We start from the raw sequence: 25,926 nt of genomic DNA, 5'->3' as shown, positions 1-25,926 counted from the left end.
ACCACTGCTCGGGATTGCTTCATCCATATAGCGATTTGTTCAGCTTACAACCCAATTTCTACCACCAGCATCTGTGTATCCTTCGGGCTGAGTCATATAGATCTCCTCTTCTAACTCACCATGCAAGAAAACCGTCTTAACATCAAGTTGAGCTAGCTCCAAATTCAACTGTGCTACCAAGGCCAACAAAATTCTAATGGAGGAATGCTGCACAACAGGGGAAAATACATCATTGTAGTCAATTCCCTCCTTCTGAGCGTAGCCTTTAGCTACCAATCTTGCCTTGTAGTGAATATCCTTCTTGCTAGGAGATCCATCTTTCTTTGCGAATACCCACTTGCATCCGATTGCCCTTTTACCTTTCGGTAATTGCGCCAACTCCCAAGTATTGTTCTTCCGGAGAGACTGCATTTCTTCATCCATGGCGCTTTTCCATTTATCACTTTCTAAGCTTTGCATTGCTTCTTGATAAGTGATAGGAATATCATCAACAACGGGAAGGGCGTAGGCCACCATATTAGTAAATCGAGCAGGTTTATGAATTTCTCTCCGTGGCCTTGCAACTGCAACTGGTTCTGGTGTACTTAGTGGTTCTTGGGTCAGAACCTCTTTAACCTCTAATTCCTCCATTGTGGCTGGAGAATTAGACTTATTAACTGGGCAAATCCCCATCTGCTCAAACTCCACCTGTTTTGGAGTACACTCCACCTGCTGTGGAGTATTGCTCGTCTGAATATCTTTATCTGCTACCTTTTTCAATGTGGCAGATTCACCAAAGGTAACATCTCTGCTACAGATCATTTTCTTTGTGCTTAAGCACCAAAGACGAAATCCCTTCACTCCAGAAGTGATTCCCATAAAGAGAGCTTTCTTTGCCCTCAGATCTAACTTTGACTCATTCACATGGTAATATGCAGTGGTTCCAAACATATGTAAGGAATCATAATCTGTAGCCGGTTTTCCAGACCATACCTCCATAGGAGTTTTTCTTTCTAATGCAGATGATGGCAAACGATTAACAAGATGGCCAGCGTATGTCACAGCCTCAGCCCAAAATTGCTTGCCCAACCCAACATTGGACAACATACATCGAACTTTCTCCAGCAATGTTCGATTCATACGCTCTGCCAATCCATTCTGCTGTGGTGTATCCCTAACTGTGAAGTGTCGAACAATACCATACTCTTGGCACACATCGAAGAACGGATCACTTTTATATTCCCCTCCATTGTCCGTCCTAAGCCGTTTGATTTTCTTGCCAGTCTGGTTTTCGATCATAGTTTTCCATTTAAGAAAAACTCTAAGCACTTCATCCTTAGTTCTCATGGTATACACCCAAACTCTTCTGGAAAAGTCATCAACAAAAGTAACAAAGTAGTGTTTTCCTCCCAATGAAGGTGTCTTGGAAGGCCCCCACACATCTGAGTGAACATATTCTAAAATACCTTTTGTATTATGGATAGCAGTGTCGAATTTCACTCTCTTTTGCTTTCCCAGAACACAATGCTCGCAAAATTTTAATTTGCAAGCCTTTGCACCTTTCAACAATCCTTGCTTTGCTAGAATTTGCAAGGATTTTTCGCTGGCATGTCCCAACTTCATATGCCACAACTGTATTGAGTCCAATTCTTTGTTGCCGGAAGCTGCAGCGACTACTCCAATAATTGTACTACCTTGGTAGTAATACAAGTTATTTTTCCTGATGCCCTTCAATATCACAAGTGCGCCAGATGTCACTTTCAAAACCCCATCTCTCATAGTAACAACTAAACCATTGGATTCCAAGGCTCCCAATGAGATGAGATTTTTCTTCAAACTGGGCACGTACCGAACATCAGTCAAAACTCTGGTTGATCCATCTTTATTCTTTAATTGGATTGAACCTATCCCAAAAGTTTTACAGGCATTGTCATTGCCCATATAAACAACTCCTCCATTTAGTTCTACTAAATCAGAGAACCACTCCCGGTTAGGGGACATATGATAGGTACAACCCGAATCTAATATCCACTCATCTGAATGGAACGACGATGATGATGCAACCAGTGATAGTTCAGAGTCACTAGTATCATGCTTAGCAACACAAGCATCTACAGCAGCTTTTCCCTTATTCTTCAGCTTTGGACAATTTTTCTTCCAGTGGCCTTTCTCATGACAAAAAGCACATTCATCTTTCCCGAGTCTGGACTTTGACTTTGATCTCCCCTTTTGAGTTTTCTTCCGAGTGTATGAACGACCTCGGACTACTAAAGCTTCTGTATCTCTGATTGAGTTTTTCTGTTTGTCATTCTTTCTCTGTTCATAACTGTATAAGGCTGCACAGACTTCGCTCAGAGATATATCACTCCTGCCATAAAGTAGAGTAGTTTCTAGGAACTCAAACTCCTCATGAAGTGACCCCAACAGCATCAAAGCCAAATCTTCATCTTTGAATGTCTCATCCATATTCAGCAAATCAGTGACTAACTGATTAAATTTGGTGATGTGATCATTCATTGTGGTACTTGGGACGTATGTGAAGCGAAACAGTCTTTTCTTCAAGTGGAGCTTATTTTGACTGTTTTTCTTCAAAAATTTTTCTTCAAGTGCCACCCACAACTTATTTGCAGAAGTCTCCTTTTGAAAAAGCATACCTCTGCTCTCGAGAAAGGCATGATCGAATTGTGCCACATGCCAACCGATTGATCGCCTTCCAATCTTTCTCCTGTACATCATCTGGTTTCTCTTCATCAATGGCAATGTCTAGACCCTGCTGAAAAAGGGCATCTAGAACCTCACTTTGCCACATACCAAAATGGCCCGTGCCATCAAAGATCTCCACGGCCAATCTTGCATTTGCAATTGTCGGTCTTGTCCACATGGACGATGTTGAAGCTCCTACACCGACCGTTTTCTCCATAATCTTTCAATATACCTAAGGAAATCTTTTCTGATGTGGAAGATCAGTTTAAACTGCAACCACAGAGCATACTACAATTAACCTTCGGCTCTTGATACCACTTGTTGTTCCAATAGGGTCGGAAGCGTGTAAATTATTGTACTAAAAAATCACACAAAGTTCAATTCCCAGGGAAGAGAGGTGGATCACATGGATCTCTTAAATACCAAGTCTTTCCTTAGACAGAATATCCCTTCTATAGTAATTTAATAGCACAATTAAATACTACTATTATACCCTCAAATATTGAAAGAAAAATAGGACAAGAAGGAACACAAGAGATTTAACGAGGTTCGGTAAATTATACCTACGTCCTCGGGCACTAATACCAGATGATAACTTTACTATCTCCAAAGTATTACAAACAAATAGAATTCCTTAAGAATTCTCAAATGGGAGAAGAGAGAAAACTAAGAGAGAAAGATTGGTTGGGATGAATTGAAATGAGAAATGAGAAGGCCTATTTATAGTTGAGGTTCAAGGACCAAACAATAAATAGCCCATTATCTCAAGGACCAAAAAAAAATTATCCCTTGCCACTTTTCCAAAGTTGGTGGTTGTCATTATTGATTGTCTCCCATTAATGTTAATGGCAACCATTATTAATTGTCTTCCATTAATGTTAACATCTTCTTTATCCTATACTTTTTTTCCATATTTTTCTTTTGCCACTGAATCTAGCCATCTTCACCCAGATCTTTTTTCCTAAAATTACAAAGCCATTGAACCTAGAAATTGCCCTTTGAGTATCATCCATATTAGCAAACCTAACAACCATAAACCTCTTACCTTCCATGCTTCTCTTAACTGGAATAAATGTATCCAATACATTCCTATGAAATCAGAATAGCGCCCATAATCCTTTCCAATGCATGCTGTCCAGAATATTGTATACGAATACCGTTCTTAGATTATTTCCCACTTTTCGATCACCCATAGTAAGATAATGTAGTTATCTTTTAAATGGTCAAAGGAAATTTTAGTTCATAATAGGGTTTATTTCTTTATGTATTTTATATTTTTTTCTCATTTATTCTTTTCTTTTCCCTCCCTCTCATGTCTTTTTCCTTCGATCCATTTTTTTTGTTTATTTTTTCATTTTTCATTCTCTACTCTCTCTCTCCCTTCCTCTTCTTCTTCTAACCAAACCCTTACAAACCCTAGTCTACACCTCTATCTAAGCTCTAGTGTTATTGCTTGGTCGAAATAAAGCCACTACTTATAATCTTCTTTTCTCCCCTTTTTGTACTTCTTTCTTCTTATTTTTTCCTTCAAAATCCCTAAATGAAAACTAGCCCAATTTTTTTTTAAAGTTTTTGGCACCAACACTTTGTGTTAGAGCTGTTACCACTATAGTCACTTTTCCACTCTCTAAGGCTATCAAATACTCCTTTTTTTTCTCTCTTTGATTTTTCTTTCTTTCTTTCTTTTTTCTAAAAGCACTTAAGCTGTCAACCAAAGTTCGGTTTGGCGAGCTTTAAGCGTCAATTTGAGTATTGGAAAAGTCAAAAGTTGATCACTAATGTTTGAAGCGACATAGCTCGAAACCAAAACCAATAAGACGAATGGTAGAGGATATCTAAGGCTTGCAAAGTTTGAAGCTTTGTCTAGATATTTGTGTGTGTGTTTTGAGAAATCTAGACTAGTGAAAGAAAAAAGAGGAGATAAAGGATTTTCTTTCAACAATGGTATTAAAGGCCGAATAAGGCATAAGAGTAGTTGGTTGCAACTCGGAAGTAGGGGCGCTAAGGTTTTTATCATGTGAGAGAAGAGAAGATTTTTGAGAGGATGAGAAGAAATAATTTGTTTTTAAAAAAGATTTTTTTTGGGTTTTGACTTTTGGTTTCTAAATTAATTAGTAAAAATATTTTAGGGTTTTAATTCCATTTATTCTGATTTATAATTTTAAAAAATATAATTTAAATATTTGGCAATGACATGACATCTACGTAGGCGCTTAACGCTTTAGAACTTGCCACGTACACTTTCCATCAGGCCCTTAACGATGTGTAATGGAACAGTGACTAATTTGTTACAAAACAATAATGTTAGTGACCAAAATGTTACAAATTAAAGTTCAATTACTGAGAGATAAACTTAACAAAACATAAGTGATTATTTTTATAGTTTACCCTTTTTCATTTACAAAAAGACCTCATTTAAAATATCTCATAAGTTCTTATGCTCTTCACAATTTTGAAATATAGTCCTTGTACTTTTATTTTTATGAATTTAGTCTCTCTACTCTTTAGACTTTAAAATTTAGGTCCAATTGTTAACACCATTAAATTTAAAAAAAATTATTGGTGCGATATTTTGACATAAAAAACTCACTTACTAGCCATGTAGCTAAAAATATGACGTTATAATGAATCTGAATTTAACAAAGTAATATTAATGGTGTTAACAATTAGAATTAAATTTTAAAATTTTAAAAATAAAGAGACTAAGTTTCAAATTTATAAAAAATAAAGGGACTAAATATTAAATTTATGAAACATACAGGGACCTATGGAATCTTTTAACAAAACTCATAAGCATGTGTTTTAATCTTTGTTTTCCCTCTTAAATCCAACGGTCCCTATTTGATCCCACTTTTTTCTCTCCTCCCTTCCTCAAACGCAATTATCGCCCCCCACTTTCTCCCACCCTCTCAAGAAATTCCCCCCAAAACTCAGATCCAAAATTTTCAAAAAAAAGAAAGAAAAAGAAAAACTACTTTTCTTCCCCTTCCTTTTCTCTCTACACTGTTCAAAAATTCGAAAATGGCGACGACGAAGACTCCTTCGACTCGCGAGGAACACGTCTACATGGCAAAGCTGGCCGAGCAAGCCGAACGCTACGACGAGATGGTCGAGTTTATGGAGAAAGTATCGGCTTGCGCCGAAAACGAGGAACTCAGCGTCGAGGAACGGAACCTCCTCTCCGTCGCTTACAAGAACGTCATCGGTGCCCGCCGTGCTTCGTGGCGGATCATCTCTTCCATCGAGCAGAAAGAGGAGAGCCGCGGTAATGAGGAACACGTCGCGAAAATCCGTGATTATCGCGCAAAGATTGAGTCCGAGCTCTCCTCGATCAGTGACGGGATCTTGAAGCTCCTTGACAAAAGGCTTATCCCTGCGGCTTCCGCTGCAGAGTCCAAGGTCTTCTATCTTAAGATGAAGGGAGATTATCATAGGTATTTGGCTGAGTTCAAGGCTGGAGCCGAACGCAAGGAAGCTGCTGAGAGTACTCTTTCTGCCTACAAATCTGCTCAAGTAAATTTCCCCTCATTTTCTTCGAGACCTGTTTTTTTTCCCCGTTAATTTTATTTTTCCGATTCTCAGGACATTGCCACCGCCGAGTTACCGCCAACTCACCCTATTCGACTCGGATTGGCACTCAATTTTTCTGTTTTCTACTACGAGATTCTCAATTCTCCCGATCGTGCTTGCAACCTCGCCAAACAGGTAGGTCAATTATTTTTTCTTTAATAAAAAGTAATTTGTTCATAAATACAGTCGATTGACGTGTCGGCTTGTTCATTGAGTAGGCATTTGATGAAGCAATAGCAGAATTGGATACTCTAGGCGAGGAATCATACAAAGACAGCACCCTTATCATGCAACTCCTCCGTGACAATCTCACTCTCTGGACCTCCGACTTGCAGGTAAATTTAATTTCACATTTTAATTTTAAATTAACTCTTTTCCCCCTTTTATTTCTTGCTTCTTTTTTTTCAACATTTGAATTAAATTGTGATAATATTATTAATTAGGATGATGGAGCTGATGAGATTAAAGAAGCAGCGAAGCAGGAGGAAGAGGAGAAGCAGCCAAAGCAGTAGCGACAAGAAGTGAGACTCTGCTGCGCTTTCTTTTCTATTACAATTTACCAATTTAGGGTTTTTAAATCAAAATTAAACTTTTGTTATCTCTTTGCTATCAAATATTTTAGGCAATTATTGTCTCTGTTTTTATGTGTTATTTATTTTTTGCTTAATTTCTGTAATTGAAAATTAATTGTTTTGTGTTAAGTTACCTGAGCAAATTTAACGTCACACACTTAAATCTGTACAGCTTGTCTGATCATTTCCTCGATCTAACTTTTCGTTGGTCCGATATTTCGAGCATCAAATTTAACCATTTAACCATAATTTATACTTCAAATCTTTATATTCTTTATATATTTAAAATTTAATTATATATTTAAAATAATTTTAATAAAAAATATAGGTTCAATTATTAATCTATTATTTTTTTTTAAAATTTATCGGTATGATATTTAAGAAAAAAACACATTTAATAATCATGTAATCAAAAAGTAATGTTGTAATAAACTTAAATTTAATAAAAGAGTTTTAATTGTATTAACAATTGAATTTGTAATTTTAAATTTGAAAAATAAAACTAAATTTTTAAGAGTACAAGTAGAGGATATATGTTCTAAATGTAAAAATAATATAGATTCTTAAATATATTTATATTTAACCTCGAGGTTACTTCTATATTTTAACATCTTGATATTATTTTGAAATATAAAATTACAAGGTGATGGAAATTTTAATTTGTAATTTAACAACTATTAAGGATTCCAAAATTTCAGATTTTTTTTCTCCTGTGAGTCGATCTCCAATATCTTATTGGATTATACTAAATGCGCGATTAAGGCTATCCCTTGTCCTTATGTCGGATGTCTTGAAATCCAAGATTTGTGCCATTGGGGTTTCGGAAGTAATGAGAAATATTCCGTGGATCGGTTTATGTAATACTCGCAAAGGCAGATTTTGATTCTCAGCCATCTCAGAAGTTTGATTGGATATGTCATTTATAATGTTTGGAAAGAATTAAATTTTTTTTATGTGTGTTGAGTAATTTTTGTTGTGTCCTTTAGATGGCGTAATTTACCTATTTATATAATGTGATATTGTTAAATAAGCTCCATACACATAAACATGTATTTAACCCTAAACTAACCACATGTTACATGGTTCCAAGCCCATGCAATCTCGTAGTATGGGACCTCACACTACAGGGGTCAAGTTTGGCTCGCCATCTTGCAAACTCACCCTGCGAATCTACCTCTTGGGTCAAGCCTGCTAGTCTGTGAATTCTTTAGGACCCAGACCCAAATCTAAGACGGGTTTAGGCCCATGATGAGAATCATGCTAACAATGTGGGTGATGATTTTGAATCATTTAAATATTAATTAGATAAAAGAGAGAGAAAAAAATTTAACGAATGATGAAGCTTGTGCAAGTTGCCGCTATTCTTGGAGTCTATCAAGCATATTTTGCGCAGTTGTCGTATGACCCACTAAGTCAGGTCGGAAATAAGGGTCTTATCGTATGCTTTCAATCAGACTTTTTTTTATGTCGTTTACCCACTGGTTGGAGTATAAATTTACAAGGAACTTTTCTTCAGTTTATTCAGTCCCTTGGGGTATTCTATTTACCATGGTTTTATGGGGTCTGTGGAAGGGTCGAAAGAGCTCAGTGTTCAAAGGAGAGGATCCTTCCCCAGTGTAAATTCTCGCTTATGCAAGGAAGTTTGCGCAGGATATTTGCACAGGGAATCACTTATTTGTGGCTAAAATCCATCGTGGACCAACATGGGTTCATTGGCGGCGTCCTCCAAATGGTTGTTTTATCTTAAATATCGACGGTGCTGTAAAGAGTAGCAGTGAGCACTAAGTTAGCCTTTGCAGGTGGTTTGATTTGATTCGTGATATTACGTATGGGGTTTCATGCTGAAAATCGGCTACACGGATAGTCTCCAAGCGGAGCTTTGTGGCGTGAGGAAAGGACTTCATTTGGCAAGACGGTTGGGCGTTCCGAAACTGATTATGGAATTTGATGTTATGCTAGCTGTTTGTTTTCTGAACCACCCGTTTGATAATATTCATCCTTTGAGTACCCTTGTTCGTGATTGCTTGGCTGTTATTATCGAAGGCTGAGTAATCGAAGTGCGTCATACTCTTAGAGAGGGAAACTGGTGTGCCGACCATTTGGCAAACTTAGTGCAGGGTCTTGATGAGAACTTTTGCCAACTTGATCTTCCTCCGGAGAGCATCACTCCATTGTTGCAGGCCGATGCCTGTTCATTGTTTCTTCTTCGGTACAAAAACTTATATATGTAAGTATCAAACTTAGAGAAGCAATGGGTTGAAACTTACTCTATGTTGGTATCTTAAAATTCAGAAAATACTTTGGCAAGCTAATTCTTTCTCTAATTTATAATGTACCCCAAAAAATTTAAATACGTAATTTCTTTGATGTAACATGGTTAAAAGTGCTTAATACATAAAACAATATTAACTTTTCTAGCTATACAACCACCGTTTGAGTAAGAATATTGTCACGCCTCATTTGATTATTAGTATAATAATATGATGACAAAATTTATTTATTACATATATATTATAATAATTAAACATAAAATAAAAAGTAATTAATAAAAATTTAAACTAAAAATTAGAAAGATAAGTAAAAGAATCTAGTAAAAAATAAGTCATCTTTAAAAAAATAAAAATATTTCTTCTCTTTTTCAAAAATAAATTATGTAAGTAGCTAAAAATTAATTTATTATTAACTCTGAACAAATATTATTTTTACCAATTATACCATATGCATAACAAACAAAACTGCTTACAAAAAGAATGGGCCAAAGATAAAAGGCCCATAACTAGTAGCCTACTCGGCACCCCCAAAGTTGTCGAGCAGGCGACCTCCCAGTCAGTCCAAAAAGCCAAGGAAAAGGCAGGCCTAGCGAGTGCCGCGCAGCTTCTAAAATTGTATACCGGCAGCTCTGCAAAGAATGTAACACGTGGCGCAAGTTGCGTGAAGTCAATATCTTTTCGCTTACGACTCCTCAAAAATTCTGACCTAAACCCTAACCAACATATTTCTGTCTCAAGCCGTTTTATCCTTGATTAGCCGCCTTCTATAACTCGCCAGTCGCCGGTCACCATCAGCTGATCGCCTCCTCTTCCAGCAATGGCGGAAGCTCAAACAGAAACTCCGCCTTCCCTATCTGAGGTGCAATTATTACTCTTTTGGCCTTTGCTATTTCTTCTTCTTCTTTTATTTTTTTTTGTTTTTTAAACTGTTTTAGATGTTCAATTTCGGTTTTTTAGAAGTTACTTTAAATTGGATCGGAATGATCTTTGAGGTGCAATTTTACTCTCGCTGCTTCAATTTCCAAATTCATTTCTTCCGAAGCAATAATCGTAGGTTGTTTCAGTCCTTGTAGGAATACGATCTCCGTTGCTTTGGCCTTTTTTGTTCATTTTATTTTTCTTTCAATTTTTGGACTGTTTTGGATATTTAATTTTGGTTTTTTAGAAGTTAGTTTAGATGGGATTGAAATCAGCAGATCGAAATGAGCGGATCGGATCAAGTAATAATAGATATCATTTCTGAAATTAGAATTATTTAGTGACTAGATCATGTCGGCTATTTGAAGTTTCGAGATTGCTGTTGTGATTACATTTTGATTGCCGATGCTTGTTATCGACTACAATGAAGTCCTATTTTTTTCAATATCATATGAACATTTTTGTTTCGAAATTCATTGCAACTCTTTTTTCTTTCTGTATTGGTCCGTTGAAGTTGCTCTATGATCTCCCTTGTGATTCTGCCGATTTGAGTTTTATGTGCATGATATTTTTTCTTGTCAAAGGGTTCATTTGTAACTGAATGTCAAAGAAATGTAACATTTCAAGCAAACGTTCATTGTGTTTATCACTAGTTGTGGACTTCTGGTGCTTAATAAAAGAAACTAATACTAAGGCATGATCAGATGAAATTTTTGAGTTGAAGTTTGCGGCTTAAATCAGAAGGTTTTGAGTAAGGGAAGGTAACGTTTCACTGGTATTGTAGTCGAAATGCCAACTCAGATATTAGTATTGCATCTACATTGCACTTCTTGAACTAAAAGCAAATCTACTCATGATTATTTTGTGTGAACAATAATGTTCATCTATACTCTAGAATGATAAATTGGGTTTTCTTTATCTTCTTTCAAGCTTGTTTTTACTTCTTCTTGGATATCCCATTCTTGCTTAAAATTAGCTAAGATGCAAACTTGGTTGCTAAATTTTGGAGCTGATAACATCAATGAAATCCCTACTTCTCGCGCTTGTAAAATGCTTTGTGTATTTGGGCTGATACTAAGCTTTGTAATTCATAGTTATTTGCTATGTTACTGGATTTTGGGTGTTAGTATTTGATATGTATTTGTGCTTGAAACGGTATGGTGAGTTTTTGTTTTCTTTTTTAAGTTTTTTCTATGTATTTGGAGAATCCTGGAGGTCATATCCCCATTTCGATGTGGTGAACATGAGTGTCAGATTCGGGTACTTCAAGAAAAATAAAAATCAGAGCAAAAGAGGTTATTTGACCAGAGTATGTTTTTTTTTGAATCTTTGGACATGCAGCAATATTCACTGAAGGAAAAAGCGGAGAAATCAGATGTGGCTACAAAAGCAGCTGATGCAGAAGAGGTCGAAAATTCAGCTAATACTTCTTCCAAGGAAGTGGTGACCGAGGAAGTCGAGACTCCTGCTCCTCTTGTGGAAAGTACTGAGGTTCCTCCTGCTGTTGCTGAAGAAAACACCGAAGCCAATCCTGTTGCTGAGAACAGTGTTGAAGATGCTCAAGTTGCTGTGGAAGAAAGTAATGAACGTACCGAAGAGAGCTCAGGTGATGCTGAAGAAACACCGGAGATAAAGGTAGCGTTCTCAACCGTTCATTAAGAGCTTAATCAATGTTGCCTGTTAGATTGCTTCACTTACATACTATGGTGCATGCTCGGCATTCAGCTTGAGACTGCTCCTGCAGATTTTCGCTTCCCAACTACAAACCAAACAAGGCATTGCTTCACTCGATATATTGAGTACCATCGGTGAGTTAAACTTTGTTTATGAATTATATTGTATCTTATGAACATAATATGGTTTGTTTCTTCCAGCAATGGCTCTTGACATTTTAAAAAAAAAAATCTTTTCGTCTTACGTAGTTGTGTAGCTGCAAAAGGAGAAGATGCTTCAGAGTGTGATAAATTTGCCAAGTACTATCGTGCCCTATGTCCGGGAGAATGGGTGCGTATTTTCTTCCAAGAACTGTAGTACATTTTATCTTCATCATAACCGGTTGCATAATGGTTTTAACTTTTAAATATGATCGGATTAGTTCTTTTTGTTGCTCTACATGCATAAATCAAGGAATTCCATATAGCCCTACGTCATTTTGAGATATCAGTTGCTAAATTAACTCTAGAATGTGAATATTAGTTGGGGACAAATATCAAAATTATACATGGATTTTGAGTCATTGTGCAATTCGATACATAAACTTTGATTTGGTGCAATTATATACATGAAACTTTGATTGTGGTTTAAATTTATACATGAAACTTTAATTTTGATTCAATCATACACATTTAAATAAATATATAGATTAATTTATTTTTATATTGATAAATATAATTATTTGTATATGCAATATATAAACATAAAAAGATGCTATATCAATAATTGTATTAATAATTTGTGAGAATTGGATCAAATTAAATTTTCATTTATAAATGTGCACATTAAACCAAAGTTGATGTGTAATTTTTAGATTTATCCATATTAGTTATAGATGATCTGATATTGAAGAGCGGTTAAACAAAAATATCTAATAGGGGTTGAGTGAGTTCAAATGTAATGCTTGATTAATCCATTCATCCAGACTTGGTCTAAATTATTCGAATGTTTTGGTTAGTGTTGTATGGGTCTTAAAAACATGAATCAAATTCGATTAATTTGTTTGTGTAATTTGTGAACCAATGCTGTCATTTAATCTTGTTCCTTTTGTGAATGATTGGTTACTCTTTTGTCCTGCAGATAGATCGATGGAACGAGCAAAGGGAGAACGGTACTTTTCCAGGTCCTCTGTAAGACGGTACTTTTCGGGAAATCCAGTGAAGTTGTCAAATGAGAAACGGCATTTTCAGGAAATAAGAAATTTTGGCATGTACCCGTTTTGACTGGATCATGATTGATAAAATGGAGTTATATATAGCCTACGTTACATAGGTTCAAGTGTTGGATATTGATATCTGTCCGACACCAATAAATTTAATTTCTTTTTGAGAGCTATGCCCTATGTTTTTGTTCTTGTTCTTGTTCAGATGTGTCTAACATGAATATACAAGTTCTTCCAGCAAATTTAAGAAAACTGCATTAAAGAAATTAAGAAAATGAGGAATCTTTACAATATATATATATATATAGCTTTTTATGTTATAATAAATAATCATATTAATAAATGTATTTTATGGCCAACAATCAGTTTTATTATTATCTTCATCGTTTACAAAATGATGATCGTGCTTATAAATAATGCAAAAATGGAAGAAATTGAAAGAATGAAATAGAAAAGATATCGCTATACAAATGCCAAATAAAAAAATCAATAGATAAACGAGCATGGGTACAAATCATAGCCTAAGGCAATATGAATTTCCCAGCTTCAGTTTTATCCTATGTTATACTTATCCGGTACGACACAATCAGGCGTCTTATCTGTTGAAATGGAATCAATTTCCTAAAACGCGAGATATACATACTCCGCAATCCCCATTCGTGTACCATTAAACAATTTAGAGGACCTTCAATAAAAGCAATTGCTCTTTTTGCATCGACCTATCTAACTTTCTATTTGATTCTCTGATAGATGTATTTACAGTCTGCGATGCCCTCTGGCACAAGCAATCGGGTAACGGATTCGTGTAAAACGCTTCTTCGGAATGAGTACTCTCCATGCTCTTTGTTCCTGGAACAGAGCCTCCTCTCCTCCGAGGTGATCCTTGCCTGTAAAATCCATGAAACAATTCATAAGTTTAGATGAGCTGATGTGAGTGCCTGATACAAGCACATGTTTGGCATGTTCAATTTTTGAAAGTTCTTCTACGTATTTGGCGAGGCTTTGGACGAGAAGTTCAAGAAAAATGAAGAGTTAAAGAGTAATATAGTGCTTGATTATTACATGATAATGGAGTCCCTTTCTATGCACAAGCCATTATCTTCAGCATATAATTAACTAAGACAAGAATGACATACAAATTTTTGTGTATTTCGATGATCCGGTTCGAAAGCTTGCTGCCTTCCTTCAATAAACCCTTCTCGATTTGTCCAAATAGATGAACGAGCCCTCTCCTAAAGGAGAAATTTCAGTGACAACCTCAGTACGAAACAAAATATTAGAATAGGAATACAGATAACTCAAAATGGGTAGGAGGCTTAGAAAATGAATCAGCTCACCTGTCAGGAGAAATAGTTTTCCTATGTCCCAGAAAACGGCGATGTCCTTCAACTGCTCCCGCCATGTTTCCGGAGTAGGATGGAATGAAGACATCACTTTCAACAGATACAATGTAGTCAAGAGCAGCCATTTGAGATGAATGGTTGGTGAATGGTTCGAGCTCCGCAGCAGAAGCCAAATTTTCCTTCAAAATCATCACACGATATAAGAGATTACATTCTAACTCCATGCTCGTCCTTATTCCATTAAATTCAACATTGTCATAAAAATTTCACCAAGTTCTATATTAAGTTCCAAATGTTCAAATCTTTGTTTCATCAATCCTGGAAATGTTTAAATGTTACCCAAATGAGTATCATATTCTACCTTGCTCATTAACAAGGGATAGCGAGATCGTAGATCAGCCATATGAGTAACCCCCCCATATATCTCTCCTGCAGCAATGAATATAGGGGTCTCTGACGGGAACCCGAGAGCATTGAGAAAAATTCCAACCTCTTTTGGGGTTAAGGGGCATTGTCCTCTATATCTCTGTTCCGTGGCATCAATCTCTTTGACTTTCCAATTGGCAGTTTCATCTCTGCACATTCAAAATGAAAAGTGGTATAACAAATAGTTAATCTCGTACACAACTCGGTGACGCTTCCTCTTTTCTCTATGATCATATGATGTGCATTAAAAACAATTTTCTCCTATGTTATCTTTTGATTTTTTTTCAACTTCCACTGGACAGTATAAAGCAAGGTGACGTTTATACCTAATTGTCTCCAGCTCTTTAGCTTCAGCATTAGATAAACCATGCGTGCATCCACTATATGCAAGCATGTCTTTCTCGTATCGTAAATGCAATGCGATGAAATGACCATAAGACCTCATCCGCTCCACCAACAACTGCAATATCGGGAACTTAATGAGTACGATGAATAGAGAAAAACATGCTGAAGATGCTAAGAGATGAATTGATATCAAGATCAAACTGATCACTTTTCCCATTGCTTCAATTTGGGGTGCAAAACGAAGTGCTTCATAGCAAGCACGGCAACGAAGCTTTTGTATATCTGAAGGCAGATTGTTATTTGTTAGGCGAGAATCAGATTTAGCAGCTCGAATAACCTGGTAAAAAACAGGAAATACACGTGAGAGAGGTCTTCCATCAGGTAAATAAAATAAACCAGTTATTTAATCTATTAATTACAATAAAGATGTCAACAAACAAACCCGATATTCTTCCCACAGGCTGCCTATCACATCCCGATAGTACTTGAAACTAGACATGCTTTTAAAATGCTTAACGATTTTGGTACCAGAAGATAATTCCTTAGGAAGTTTTTTTACAACTTTAACATCGTTTGCCAGAGCATTAATAAAATGGTCCTCATCAAAAACATCAGAGAAATTGCTGCAAGTCAACAAAAAAAGCAAAAATAATATTAATCACAAGGAAACTCAGCCAGAGATAGAAAGTCGTAAAGTCGTACTACTTCTTGCAAAGGATAGAATTTAGGAGAGGCTACCTAGTATCTCTCCAAAATGATCGTTTATCAAGTTCTGGAACTACAAGTGTAGCATTTATTATGCGGGCTACAGCTACCATGTCACATATCTGCAATTCAAGAATGAGAACCCAGTCAGCTAAATGATCAAGAAAAAGTGACACTCGAATTGGAGAACATATTACAATGGCTTGCTTGCCAATACATGTAACATTTTAATCTTTTAGTATCAACCCATAGCCGTAAAAATTGTAATCAATATTGTGTTTAGAACCATGTCTGTATCTGTTTAGAATAGGTTTTTCAATGTATTCATCTCTATCAGGGAACAAATCTGATGAAGGAATACATCAGATTCAGGAATTTTAATTTTGACAATACTATAATCTTCAAAATCCCATCATAGAATGAGGAAATCAAGTAAGATCAAGATCCCAAGAAGAGGTAGTGAAAAAGCATACTAGTATGATAACAAGTTTCATGTTCCCAAGCATTGGCACCCAAAAATAACCGATATGGCTGGAACCAATATTATCAAACTAGAATTTCAACCATGAAAAGAAAAGAAGAGATATACCCCAGTTCTCATTTGGCTGAGATCGCCATTTGTACGAACTAGAAGATAACCTCTTGTCTTATCAGGAGCTGAACAAAAAAATGACAAATTGAAGAATCAATTTACAAGTATTTTGTCGATACTTTGAAAGAGTAATTTCAAGGTTAACAACTTTTGTACTTGTATAATTAGAACTAGGCTGTATGCAGGGCACAAAATCACGATATTCTGGGAGCTTCCACAACTTCTCGGAATCCAGATTTCCACTGGCACCATCGAACTGTCAAATCTAAAGGAGTGAAAAACATGAAAGACGCATGACGGCTTCGCATCAATAGAGGTCTATGCTGCTCCGACTCTTCATTTTTGTTGAAGTACTCATATCTAACACTCAAGTCTGACACATGGATATGGAGATATGACCTCCAATAATTCTCCATATACATATAAAAGTTTGGAAAAAAATCTGATCATACCCGTGTTGGGCATGTATGATATACCATATCCAAAACTTACACTCGAGTCTAAGTAATGTAGGTAAAGGTGTATACTTGATTTGAGCCGCAATTCTCACGACAACAACAGCAAGAAGCTAGCAAGCAAAATAGATAGTAAACAACAGTAGAATTTTACAACCACCAATCAACTTTCTCCTAAAACGGCTTATAGAAAACAAGCAAGGCACAATGTGAAGGAATATAATCCAATAATAACATTTCTTTCTTTTTTTCTCTCTCTCCTAATGTTTCATTTTCTCAGCAACCAAACAGATAAATGAATCAATTAAGATAAACACAAAAACCTTGTGCAATGAAACAGGAGCCTTGGGAAGATGCGGCGAAGATTGCTGTTTTGATAAATGAGGCGGAGCCACCTCCTCCGTCCACTTTTTCTCTGCACTTAACTTCTGGTAATTAAATTCATGTTGCTACAAAAATTTAAAAAATAATAATAATAAATTTCCACAATTTATACCTTAACTCAAAACAAATAAGGCGAAACTTCCACAAAACAAAAATTACAGAAATAAATCAAGCAGGCAATTGAAGAACAAAGAAAAAAACCGTAAATCAAATATATGATATATATATATATATAGAGAGAGAGAGAGAGAGAGAGAGTTGGGTGACCGTAGGGAGCTTATGGGGATCAGATGAATCAGATGCTCGGGGAGAAGGGAAGACGTGCACGTATCCCGTAAGCAGTCCCACCAATGCTATGACGCATACGGTGCACACTAGTATCTTCCGTGGCTTATCAACCGCCACCATCCTCCGCCTCCGCCGCTGTATCATTTTCTTCCTCCCCGAATAGAACAAACAAAACAAGAAACACCGTTCTCCTTTTTTTCTATCTTTAAAACGGAAAGGCCGAGAAACAATGGACATACACCGCCATTATTAAAGGAAGCAATCGCATTGAACAAAATCTCACCTCTCGCTTAATTTTTTTTTTCTGTTTCTCGTTGTCTCTGTGATAGCGAGAGAAAGATACAGCAATAGGCTACAGTTATTTTCTTGTTTTCTATTTTTGTCACTACCTATTTTTGGATTATCCACGAACTATAATTATATTTAAAATACTATAAAAATTATATTTATAAAAATTTATAAAAAAGTTCTATACAAAATTTTGGTTAAAATATATGCGCTTAAGCTTTTAGCGATTGCTCCCGTAAATTTTCAAAATAGCTAAATAGGGGCTTATCTTTTCGAAAATATTTAAATAAGGGTTAAATCATTTCAAAAATGCTTAGAAGGACTTCTCAAATGTCATATATCAGATTTTAAATTATATTTTAACTGCTTTCTTTTCTTTTCAAAGAATATCTAATTCAAGTGTTACATGTTTTATTCTAAATACATCAATATTTACTTAAATTTTTTACAAGTTGAAAAGTGCATGAAAAAGCATTATTTAAGTACTTTTGTAAATGTTAGACCCTTATTTAATCATTTCGAAAGATTGACCTTTACGCAAGTAAGGTTAATGTCGAAACCATTTTTAAATTAAAAAAAACGGACGATCGACTTTTTAAAACAAAACGTGGAGTTGCCACTAATCTTTTTGTTTAGGTGTGATTGGATCACCTAATAAAGCATTTTATTCCAATTAAAATCAATTTTGGCCTACGTAGATATGAGAAAACGGATTCGGGAGTCAGTTACGTTTGAGGAAGGATTAGCACCCTCACTACGCCCAAAATTGTACCAGATTGGTTAAATAATGTCCTCATGTCTGAGATTTAAAAAAATGTTTTCTAAATGTGGTTCCTTTTAAAAACATTTGAATAGCTCAAGTTGATCGTCAAAATTCTCTTGTTTCAGAGGAATACAGTATCACATTCAACATGATAGGACACGATCCTTTATACCCTCGAAAACACGATAAATTTCGGCTTCCAAAGGCTCATATGTTGAAAATTACAAAAGGATGCCCAATTATTTAGTCCAACGAAAAAAAACCGAAACCCAGCGTAGTAGGGCACGATTCCTCGAATTTCTAGACATTGAACTTTGCCTTGTTTTAGGATTTAGATAGACAAGAGTGAAATTCTAAAGAAATATTCGATTATTTGAATAAACGGGAGATTGCAACCCGGCACGATAGGGCACGATTTCCCGAATTCCCAAACATCAAACATTCCCTTCATTTTAAAGAAATTTTAAAACATGAGTGAAATTCTAAAGGAATATTCGATTATTTTGAACAAACGGAAAATTGCAACCCAGCACGATAGGACACGATTTCTCGAATTCCCAAACATCGAACATTGCCTTCGTTTTAAAGGATTTTTAAATGAATAATTATAAAACTAACTTAAAACGTATTCATTTGTCTTGAAATAGAATAGAATAATTAATTTTAAAGAATTGGACCTTATAAGACAACATTTCGTAAACCAAAAGAAAAGTAAAAGCATGGGATAATATGTATGCATAAAATACAGTGATAGATGAATGAAGATAATATATCTTATTTAACCAACTAACAAAACAAACAATTAAATATAACTAATCTAAGAAAAATGCAACCAAAATTTCAAATATGGATGAATAATAATTAAAAAAAGGAATAAAATAGTATGCAACAATAATAGGTGAAATAACATAAAAACTAAAAATGGCATATAATATGCAGAACGATATGAAAACTAGGAACCAATACATTACAAAACAATTTAAAAACCATAAAAAATATACAAAGGACATGCTAGGATTCAGAATAACTTATGGGTATATAAAAATTAATAAAATATAAATGATTATTAAAATATATATTATGTAAAAGGAAATTTAAAATAATAATATATAGAATAATTTCGAATAAAATAAATTGATTTAGCTAATGGTATATTTAAAGCTGAAAACCTAATATAAATAATGTATATACAAATATGCTAATTTGTGAAAGTATTTGATATAAAAATTTACATAAATAAACAAGTTATACATAAATAAATTTTAATATATATATATATACACGTAAAGATTTAAAAGAAAATATAGAATAGTATGAAATTGTTAATGTGTACTTAGAATAATAAAGTAGTTTAATATAAGTTATGTATATGTATGTATAAGAGTACTGGATTAAGTTTTTTAAACGTAGAACTATAGAAGAAAGTTTTACATAAATAAATTGTAAAAAATTTATATATATATATATATAAATGAAAGTATAAAATAACAAATTAGGATCATACAAAATTAATAACACGATCCAAGATAATATATTAAAAGATGAATAACAAGTAGATTTTTAAAAATAAATGAATTACAAAGAACAAAAAACTTAAGCTGAAATAGAAGAATACTCAATCGAAATAAAAATAAAATCAAAGGACAATTTACAAATAAATAAAGCAAATAAACAGAATTAAGGATTAAAAAATAATGCGCATAAACAACAGGGGATTAAAAGCGCAATTATCCCAAGTTCCTAAACGCAACGTTTAGATGTGGACTAAATTAAAACAATGCACAAAATTTGGGGAATAATTTAAAAAAATAAAGAAATCTGGAGCAAGCTTAATCAGACACTAGTGCGAAAGGAAGGGACCAAATGCACAAATTTCCCTTTATCGCAGCAAACACGCGGATCCTGAGGGCACCGGATCGGGTCGAAAATAGACCATCGGGTCATGCCATGCGACGTCTTTTTAAGGCTACTAAATTAGTCCTTAAACGACGTCGTTTTATGTAGTATTTAAAGAAAAGAAAACCTAAAAAATCAGGTCATTTGGCCATTTCACAACAGAGGCCATTCGCCCGATGAGGATATGCTGCCAATTTCAGCCCCAAAATCCCTAATACAACTCCGATCTCGATGGAGGAAATAGGGACTTCGATGGCGTGTTCGCAAAGGTAAGCCCTTCGCTTTCCCCTTCTATTTGTATACACAAAAGAATATATAGAAATACACACACAAAAAAAGTATGATCGGAAAAGAACAAAATTTGAAATCACCTTTCTCAGTTTTTATTTTATTTTATTGCCTTCTATTGTGTTTTTGTGTGCGTAAAAAAGAAGAGAGCGATACATTGATATTTCTTGGCTTTTTATAGCCACAACAAAATAGAAAAAAAATACAATGTTTTTTGGTTGGTTTTTGCTCTTGCTGCTGTGTTTGTCTGTTTCTTCGCAGGTATGGAGGCCAGTTGGCGCTGTGGTATGTGGCGTTTGGCGTGGGGTGGTGCGTGAAGGCCGTATGGAGGCGCTGGAGGCTGTATGAGGGTTGGGAGGCCAGCTGGGCGCAAGGGAAACCCTAGTTTCTATTTCTAAAATATTTTGGGCCCTTTGGGCTTCGAATTTTTGGGCTGGGTAGTTGGGTTTAGAATTGGGTTATTGTAAATGGGTTTGGACTTTGTTGGGCCATTGAAATTTAGCAGATTTGGGCTGATGTAATAAAGGGACTTGACTAAAAAAATGGTTTAGTTTAGTTTACATTTGTACGGGCCCCGGGCAGAATTGGGCCTCTACAGTTAATTTGAGCATTTGCCCTAAAATATAAAATAAAATTTTAAAAAAACATAAAGATAAATTTAGCCCTTAATGTTTATTCATTTTGGCCCTTATCTCTTTTTTCTTTTCTTTTTTTTGTCATTTTGGCCATCAACTTTTAAAATTTAGACAATATTTTTTATGGAAAAGCTGGTTTACCTGTTAAAATTTTAATGGCATTGACATGATAGCTCATGTGGCTTTTTAAGTACCCTTCTCTGCTAACATAGATGAATTTTCTAAAAGATTTTATGAACTTTTTGATTTTTTAAATATTATTATTATTATTCTGAATTTTTATTAATTATATGTGGACTACCACTCTAGTGGCCACATCAATGCTGTTAAAATTTTAACAGTGTAGTCAATTTTTTTTGTAAAAAAAATAAGCATATTGACTAAACTTTAAAGGTTGGGGAGCCAAAATGACCCAAAAATAAAAGAATAAGAGTAAAAAATAACAAAATGAATAAACATTAAGAGCTAACTTTATAATTATGCTTAAAAAAGTATGATATTTGATGTTCAAATTTTATTAATAAAATAATTTTTAATTATTATTCAATTGAATTTTTTAATTACTTATGGTTGGATAATAATATTTTAACTTTAATTCAATACAATAGAAAATAAATTATTTTGCTGATAACTTCTTAATTTAATAGCTAGAGTATTATGTTATAAGAGTTTAGATTCAATCTCAAGTAATCCGTTTTTTTATCCCCAATTACAAAATATATATATTAAATATTTTATATTAATATTTTATAATTAAATTTAAATTATTTTTTATTATTAAATAGTATTTTTGCAATAAAATAGACCAACCTAAAAATGGGAAAATTTGAAAAAGCATAATCGGAGGTCTGATTTGGATAAACCGAACCTATTGAGGTGATCAAATAGAGTTCTTAAACAAACAGTTGGACCCTTAAATGTCTTTGAAATTTGCACTAACCTAAAAGTTCAACCCCAATTTTGTTCTGCATATTAGAGCCAATTTTTGATAATATGATATATGAACTCTTTAATTTATAATATAATTGTACTAAATAATTTTTATAAATTAATATATATATATATAAGGCACAATTGATGTGGGTTAAGTAATAAATATTATTATGTCACATAATTTAAATCAAAATGATATATAGTGATGATCATATCATCTTTTCTCAAGTTATTATTAGTTTCGTAAGACTAAGGGTCCGTTTGATTGGTGTAAAATGTTTTCCGGAAAACATTTTCTGAAATTTTCGGTGTTTGATTGGCTGAAAATATTTTCATACTGTAAAACCAATTACAAAACACGGGAAAAGAATGTGTTAATTTTGGAAAATGTCTTACCGTTTCTAATTCGGTAAGACATTTTCAGGAAAATTAGAAAGAACACAAATCTTCCATTTCCCTTCCCCTTCCCCTTCCCCCATCCTTGATCGGTTGTTCCCATGCCCAAGAAAAACTCAATTCCCCCCAATCGAAGCTCTCGTCGTCTGACCGTCACGTCCTCCTCAATGTAGATGTGATCTGTCCGGTTGTTCTTTGATTCATTTCTGTATCTTCCTTCGGCTCCTCATCTCCGTTCGTTGGCCTCACCTCACCATCTCAGCATCGTCGTCTCTGTCGCTCGACCGTCAGCCTTACCTCTGTATTTTGAAGAAACCTTAAAAAGTTAAGGTCCACAGTCGAGAAAAATTCATCTCTAATCTCCTCGAGGTATCTGCATATTTCTCTAATATTTTACCTCTGCATTCTGTTTTCCTTCCTTTTCTCTCTAATTTTTGTTTAATATAATACAGAATTTTCTCTCTCTAATTCTGGTTATTAGATTCCTTAAGTGTGTCCAGTTGAATCTAGAATGGGTATTGAGTCTAGTTCCTTCTGCCATTCTTTGTATTTCTTGTGCTTTTCCAACTTTTATGGCTGAATCTTGAGAAGAGAGGTCAGAGAAGAAAAAGGAAATTTGATCTATTCAGTCATAATCTCTTTTTTGCTTTGGCTATCAAGGAACTGTTTTTTTTTAATTGACTTATTCCAAGTTTCTCATTCATTCTAAAGCTCTAACCTCAGGGCTTAATTTGATGCCTTTTATCTTCATCTTCTTTATCTGTTGATTATATATATGTTCTTCGATGCTGTTCAGGTGCAAACTTCCAAAACTTGCGCTCTTCAACTTTGAAGCAAGTCCTGTACTTGACTTGCGAGTGATCCCCACAAAAGAAGACTGCATTGTTGAGTTATTTTCTTGCAAGGTGAGCTTTGATCCTACATTTTAGATACTGTAAGGTAAAAGTAAGGTGGGGGTAAAATGTTTGCTTACAGTGAAGAGGAAAAATGAAAAGAAAAGGAAATAAATGCAAAGAACTCATTTAGCATTCAGAACCTGTCAGCAGAGTTTATATTTTGCAAGTACACTGCTAAGTTCTACTGAAAATTTTATGTCATCCAAAAAATGCATCATCCAGTGATTCCTCTTAGCGTTGAAGCCTCTATAGCAAAAGTGAAGAATGCTCAAAATTTGAACAGATTAATCTATGAAAATTACACTGTATGGAAAGACATCAGTGCTCTGTCATGTTGATTTCTAGTTGGTCACAAATCAGAAACATACACATTAATAAGTAACATCAATATCAAAATGCTAATTTTTGCTATTGTGCTTATTAGATGAGAATGAGAATGTCTATTTTCACTGAATCCTGAAAATGAAAGATTTTTCAAGTATTACAAAGAAAATGGTTACTGTTATTCATATTCTGTTTGATGACTGTTGAAAATTGCATATATACTTGTTGCTAAAATTGTATGCAGTTCAAGGTTCAGATGTTGTGGAACGCCAAATGACCATTTTTCAGGTACTTATTATGGCATTTGTATACCTCTGGACGAATATAGGTTTGGTTTTATTTAGAGTGACAGATGTTGTTTAGATGGACTAAAATGCTTGTTTCATAGTGTTAAACCTATTGTTTGAAAACCAATCATTTTAAACTTAAAATGTATGCCCTTTTGGATTTTAAAGACTATGGCTAAACTTTTCATTTGGTCCCTAGCTGCTATCCTCTTATCACCCAATTGGATACAAACTATAGCTACAAGTTTTGTGTTTTAATAGGCAAGATTTTGAAGGTCGTCCCTGACTTGCTATCTGCTTGGTTATGGGTTCAAACCTTGAAACAACCTTTGTGAACAGGGGAAGGCAAGATACATTAGACCTGCCCCTATTTATAGCCAAGATCCTTGTGCACTGGGTACGACCTGTTTTTTGTGTGTGCTTGGATAGATTTCATTCGGTTGTATCCTTGATAACAGAATTAAGATGGACGGCCTATGAAGATTTTTCTTTTCAAAATATTTAAGAATGCATGTTGTGCTATATAAAGCAAGTATTTGGTACCATGTTGTAACTATTAATGTTGCTTTGAATTTTGCAGCTACTATGATAAATCATATTACTTGGGACACAAATATGTCTGAAGCATTTTAGAGGTTGATGTGAAGTTGAATCTATGTCTTGAGGTTGTTATCTTATTGGCTTCAAAGATCATGATAGTTACCTGGATATTTAACTTCAATTCTGCCCCGTGACAACATTGTTCTTTTGGGTTGTTCAGAATATCCATCTGTATATGTTTTTGCCTTCCAAAAGGCAAGCACAGGTAGTGAGTTATCTTTGCAAGCAAAATGTTGATGTTGGTGCTGCTGCCATGGATGGCATGGGTGCGATTCATTTTGCGGCGCAGAAAGGACATCTAGAGGTTGTCTGAACTCTGCTTTCATCAGGAGTTTCAGTGAGAGCCACTAATCGCAAGGGATTCACTCCACTTCACTATACTGTTCAAGGGTCCCATCTGGAAGTAATCAAAGTCTTATTAAAGAAGGGTGCAAGTGGCTAGCAATTTGATAGCAGATGGTGAATCAGTTAATGCAACGCTAACAGTCGGAGTAGTGTTTTATGATTAGATTATTTAGGCTAAGTTTTGGTTTTTGTGTGTTTTGATTTGAACCCAGCAAGCTTCCTGGCAGCAGACATTGCCATTTTTTTAGTTGTAAGTGGCTAGCAATTTGATAGTAGATGCACTTAAGCAGTTACGCCAAACACAGTCTATAACAATTTACTAAGGATTTGGAATATGTCTTTTCTTTTGTTTAACATTTTGGTCTTGCTGAATCTGTTTAAAAGATCCAAAGTTTCATATTGGTAGGTAAATACATCTTATATGTTTTAAATAAATGCATAGATTAGTATTTTTTTAATTGTGGTTTGGAAGCTAAATTTATAAGTATTCAACCCTAGTTTTTTATTTTTTAACACAATTACAAATAATTTATTTGACTTTGGTTATTTTCAATTTATGACGGTTAATATTGTAGCTTAATAATTGAGTATTATTATATATTTAATTTTATTTATTTATTTATAAATAAATCATTGCAATATATGTAAAAATAATTTAAAATATAAATATTTATTAATATATATTAATATATGTAAAAAAAATTTCCGGAAAATATTTTCAGGAAATCTGCCAAACAGCAGAAAATATTTTACACAGATTCAATCAAACACCAAAAAATATTTTCCAGTAAGTCATTTTACAGAAAAGTAAAATCTTTTCCAGAAATCATTTTACGGAAAATATTTTACT

At 34.5% G+C, this 25,926-nt stretch overlaps 3 protein-coding genes and 1 long non-coding RNA gene across 7 annotated transcripts; 3 read left to right on the top strand and 1 right to left on the bottom strand.

The window, feature by feature from the left end:
• Positions 1–5,516: 5,516 nt before the first annotated feature.
• Positions 5,517–6,977, top strand: LOC107943924 (14-3-3-like protein). Its single transcript, XM_016877738.2, has 4 exons — positions 5,517–6,195; positions 6,265–6,387; positions 6,471–6,587; positions 6,696–6,977. The coding sequence occupies exons 1-4, from the start codon at positions 5,704–5,706 to the stop codon at positions 6,762–6,764; spliced, it is 801 nt and encodes a 266-aa protein (XP_016733227.1). The 5' UTR covers positions 5,517–5,703; the 3' UTR covers positions 6,765–6,977.
• Positions 6,978–9,622: 2,645 nt separating this feature from the next.
• LOC107943927 (cytochrome c oxidase subunit 6b-1) lies at positions 9,623–13,060 on the top strand. Its single transcript, XM_016877741.2, has 5 exons — positions 9,623–9,953; positions 11,354–11,647; positions 11,738–11,820; positions 11,935–12,016; positions 12,806–13,060. The coding sequence occupies exons 1-5, from the start codon at positions 9,912–9,914 to the stop codon at positions 12,857–12,859; spliced, it is 555 nt and encodes a 184-aa protein (XP_016733230.1). The 5' UTR covers positions 9,623–9,911; the 3' UTR covers positions 12,860–13,060.
• A 252-nt stretch (positions 13,061–13,312) lies between these two features.
• On the bottom strand, positions 13,313–17,844 carry LOC107943926 (O-fucosyltransferase 7). Its single transcript, XM_016877739.2, has 12 exons — positions 17,405–17,844; positions 17,077–17,202; positions 16,455–16,554; positions 16,296–16,363; positions 15,740–15,828; positions 15,444–15,624; positions 15,210–15,338; positions 14,983–15,116; positions 14,592–14,805; positions 14,225–14,409; positions 14,024–14,119; positions 13,313–13,774 (listed from the first exon to the last, which is right to left on the bottom strand). The coding sequence occupies exons 1-12, from the start codon at positions 17,660–17,662 to the stop codon at positions 13,564–13,566; spliced, it is 1,791 nt and encodes a 596-aa protein (XP_016733228.1). The 5' UTR covers positions 17,663–17,844; the 3' UTR covers positions 13,313–13,563.
• Positions 17,845–22,606: 4,762 nt separating this feature from the next.
• On the top strand, positions 22,607–25,411 carry LOC121229032 (uncharacterized). 4 transcript variants are annotated; one of them, XR_005926460.1, is made up of 5 exons: positions 22,607–22,993; positions 23,421–23,529; positions 24,089–24,132; positions 24,712–24,796; positions 24,892–25,411. It is a non-coding gene; the product is annotated as an uncharacterized lncRNA (long non-coding RNA). The 4 variants fall into 4 exon arrangements; XR_005926462.1 differs by lacking the exon at positions 24,089–24,132; XR_005926459.1 differs by having other exon boundaries at positions 24,712–25,411.
• The last annotated feature ends 515 nt before the right edge of the window (positions 25,412–25,926 follow it).

Source organism: Gossypium hirsutum, chromosome A05 (assembly GCF_007990345.1).
Source record: "Gossypium hirsutum isolate 1008001.06 chromosome A05, Gossypium_hirsutum_v2.1, whole genome shotgun sequence".
NCBI classification, from domain to species: domain Eukaryota; kingdom Viridiplantae; phylum Streptophyta; class Magnoliopsida; order Malvales; family Malvaceae; genus Gossypium; species Gossypium hirsutum.
Note: the sequence above shows the minus strand (reverse complement) of the source record. Positions and strands in the feature narration are given on the sequence as shown.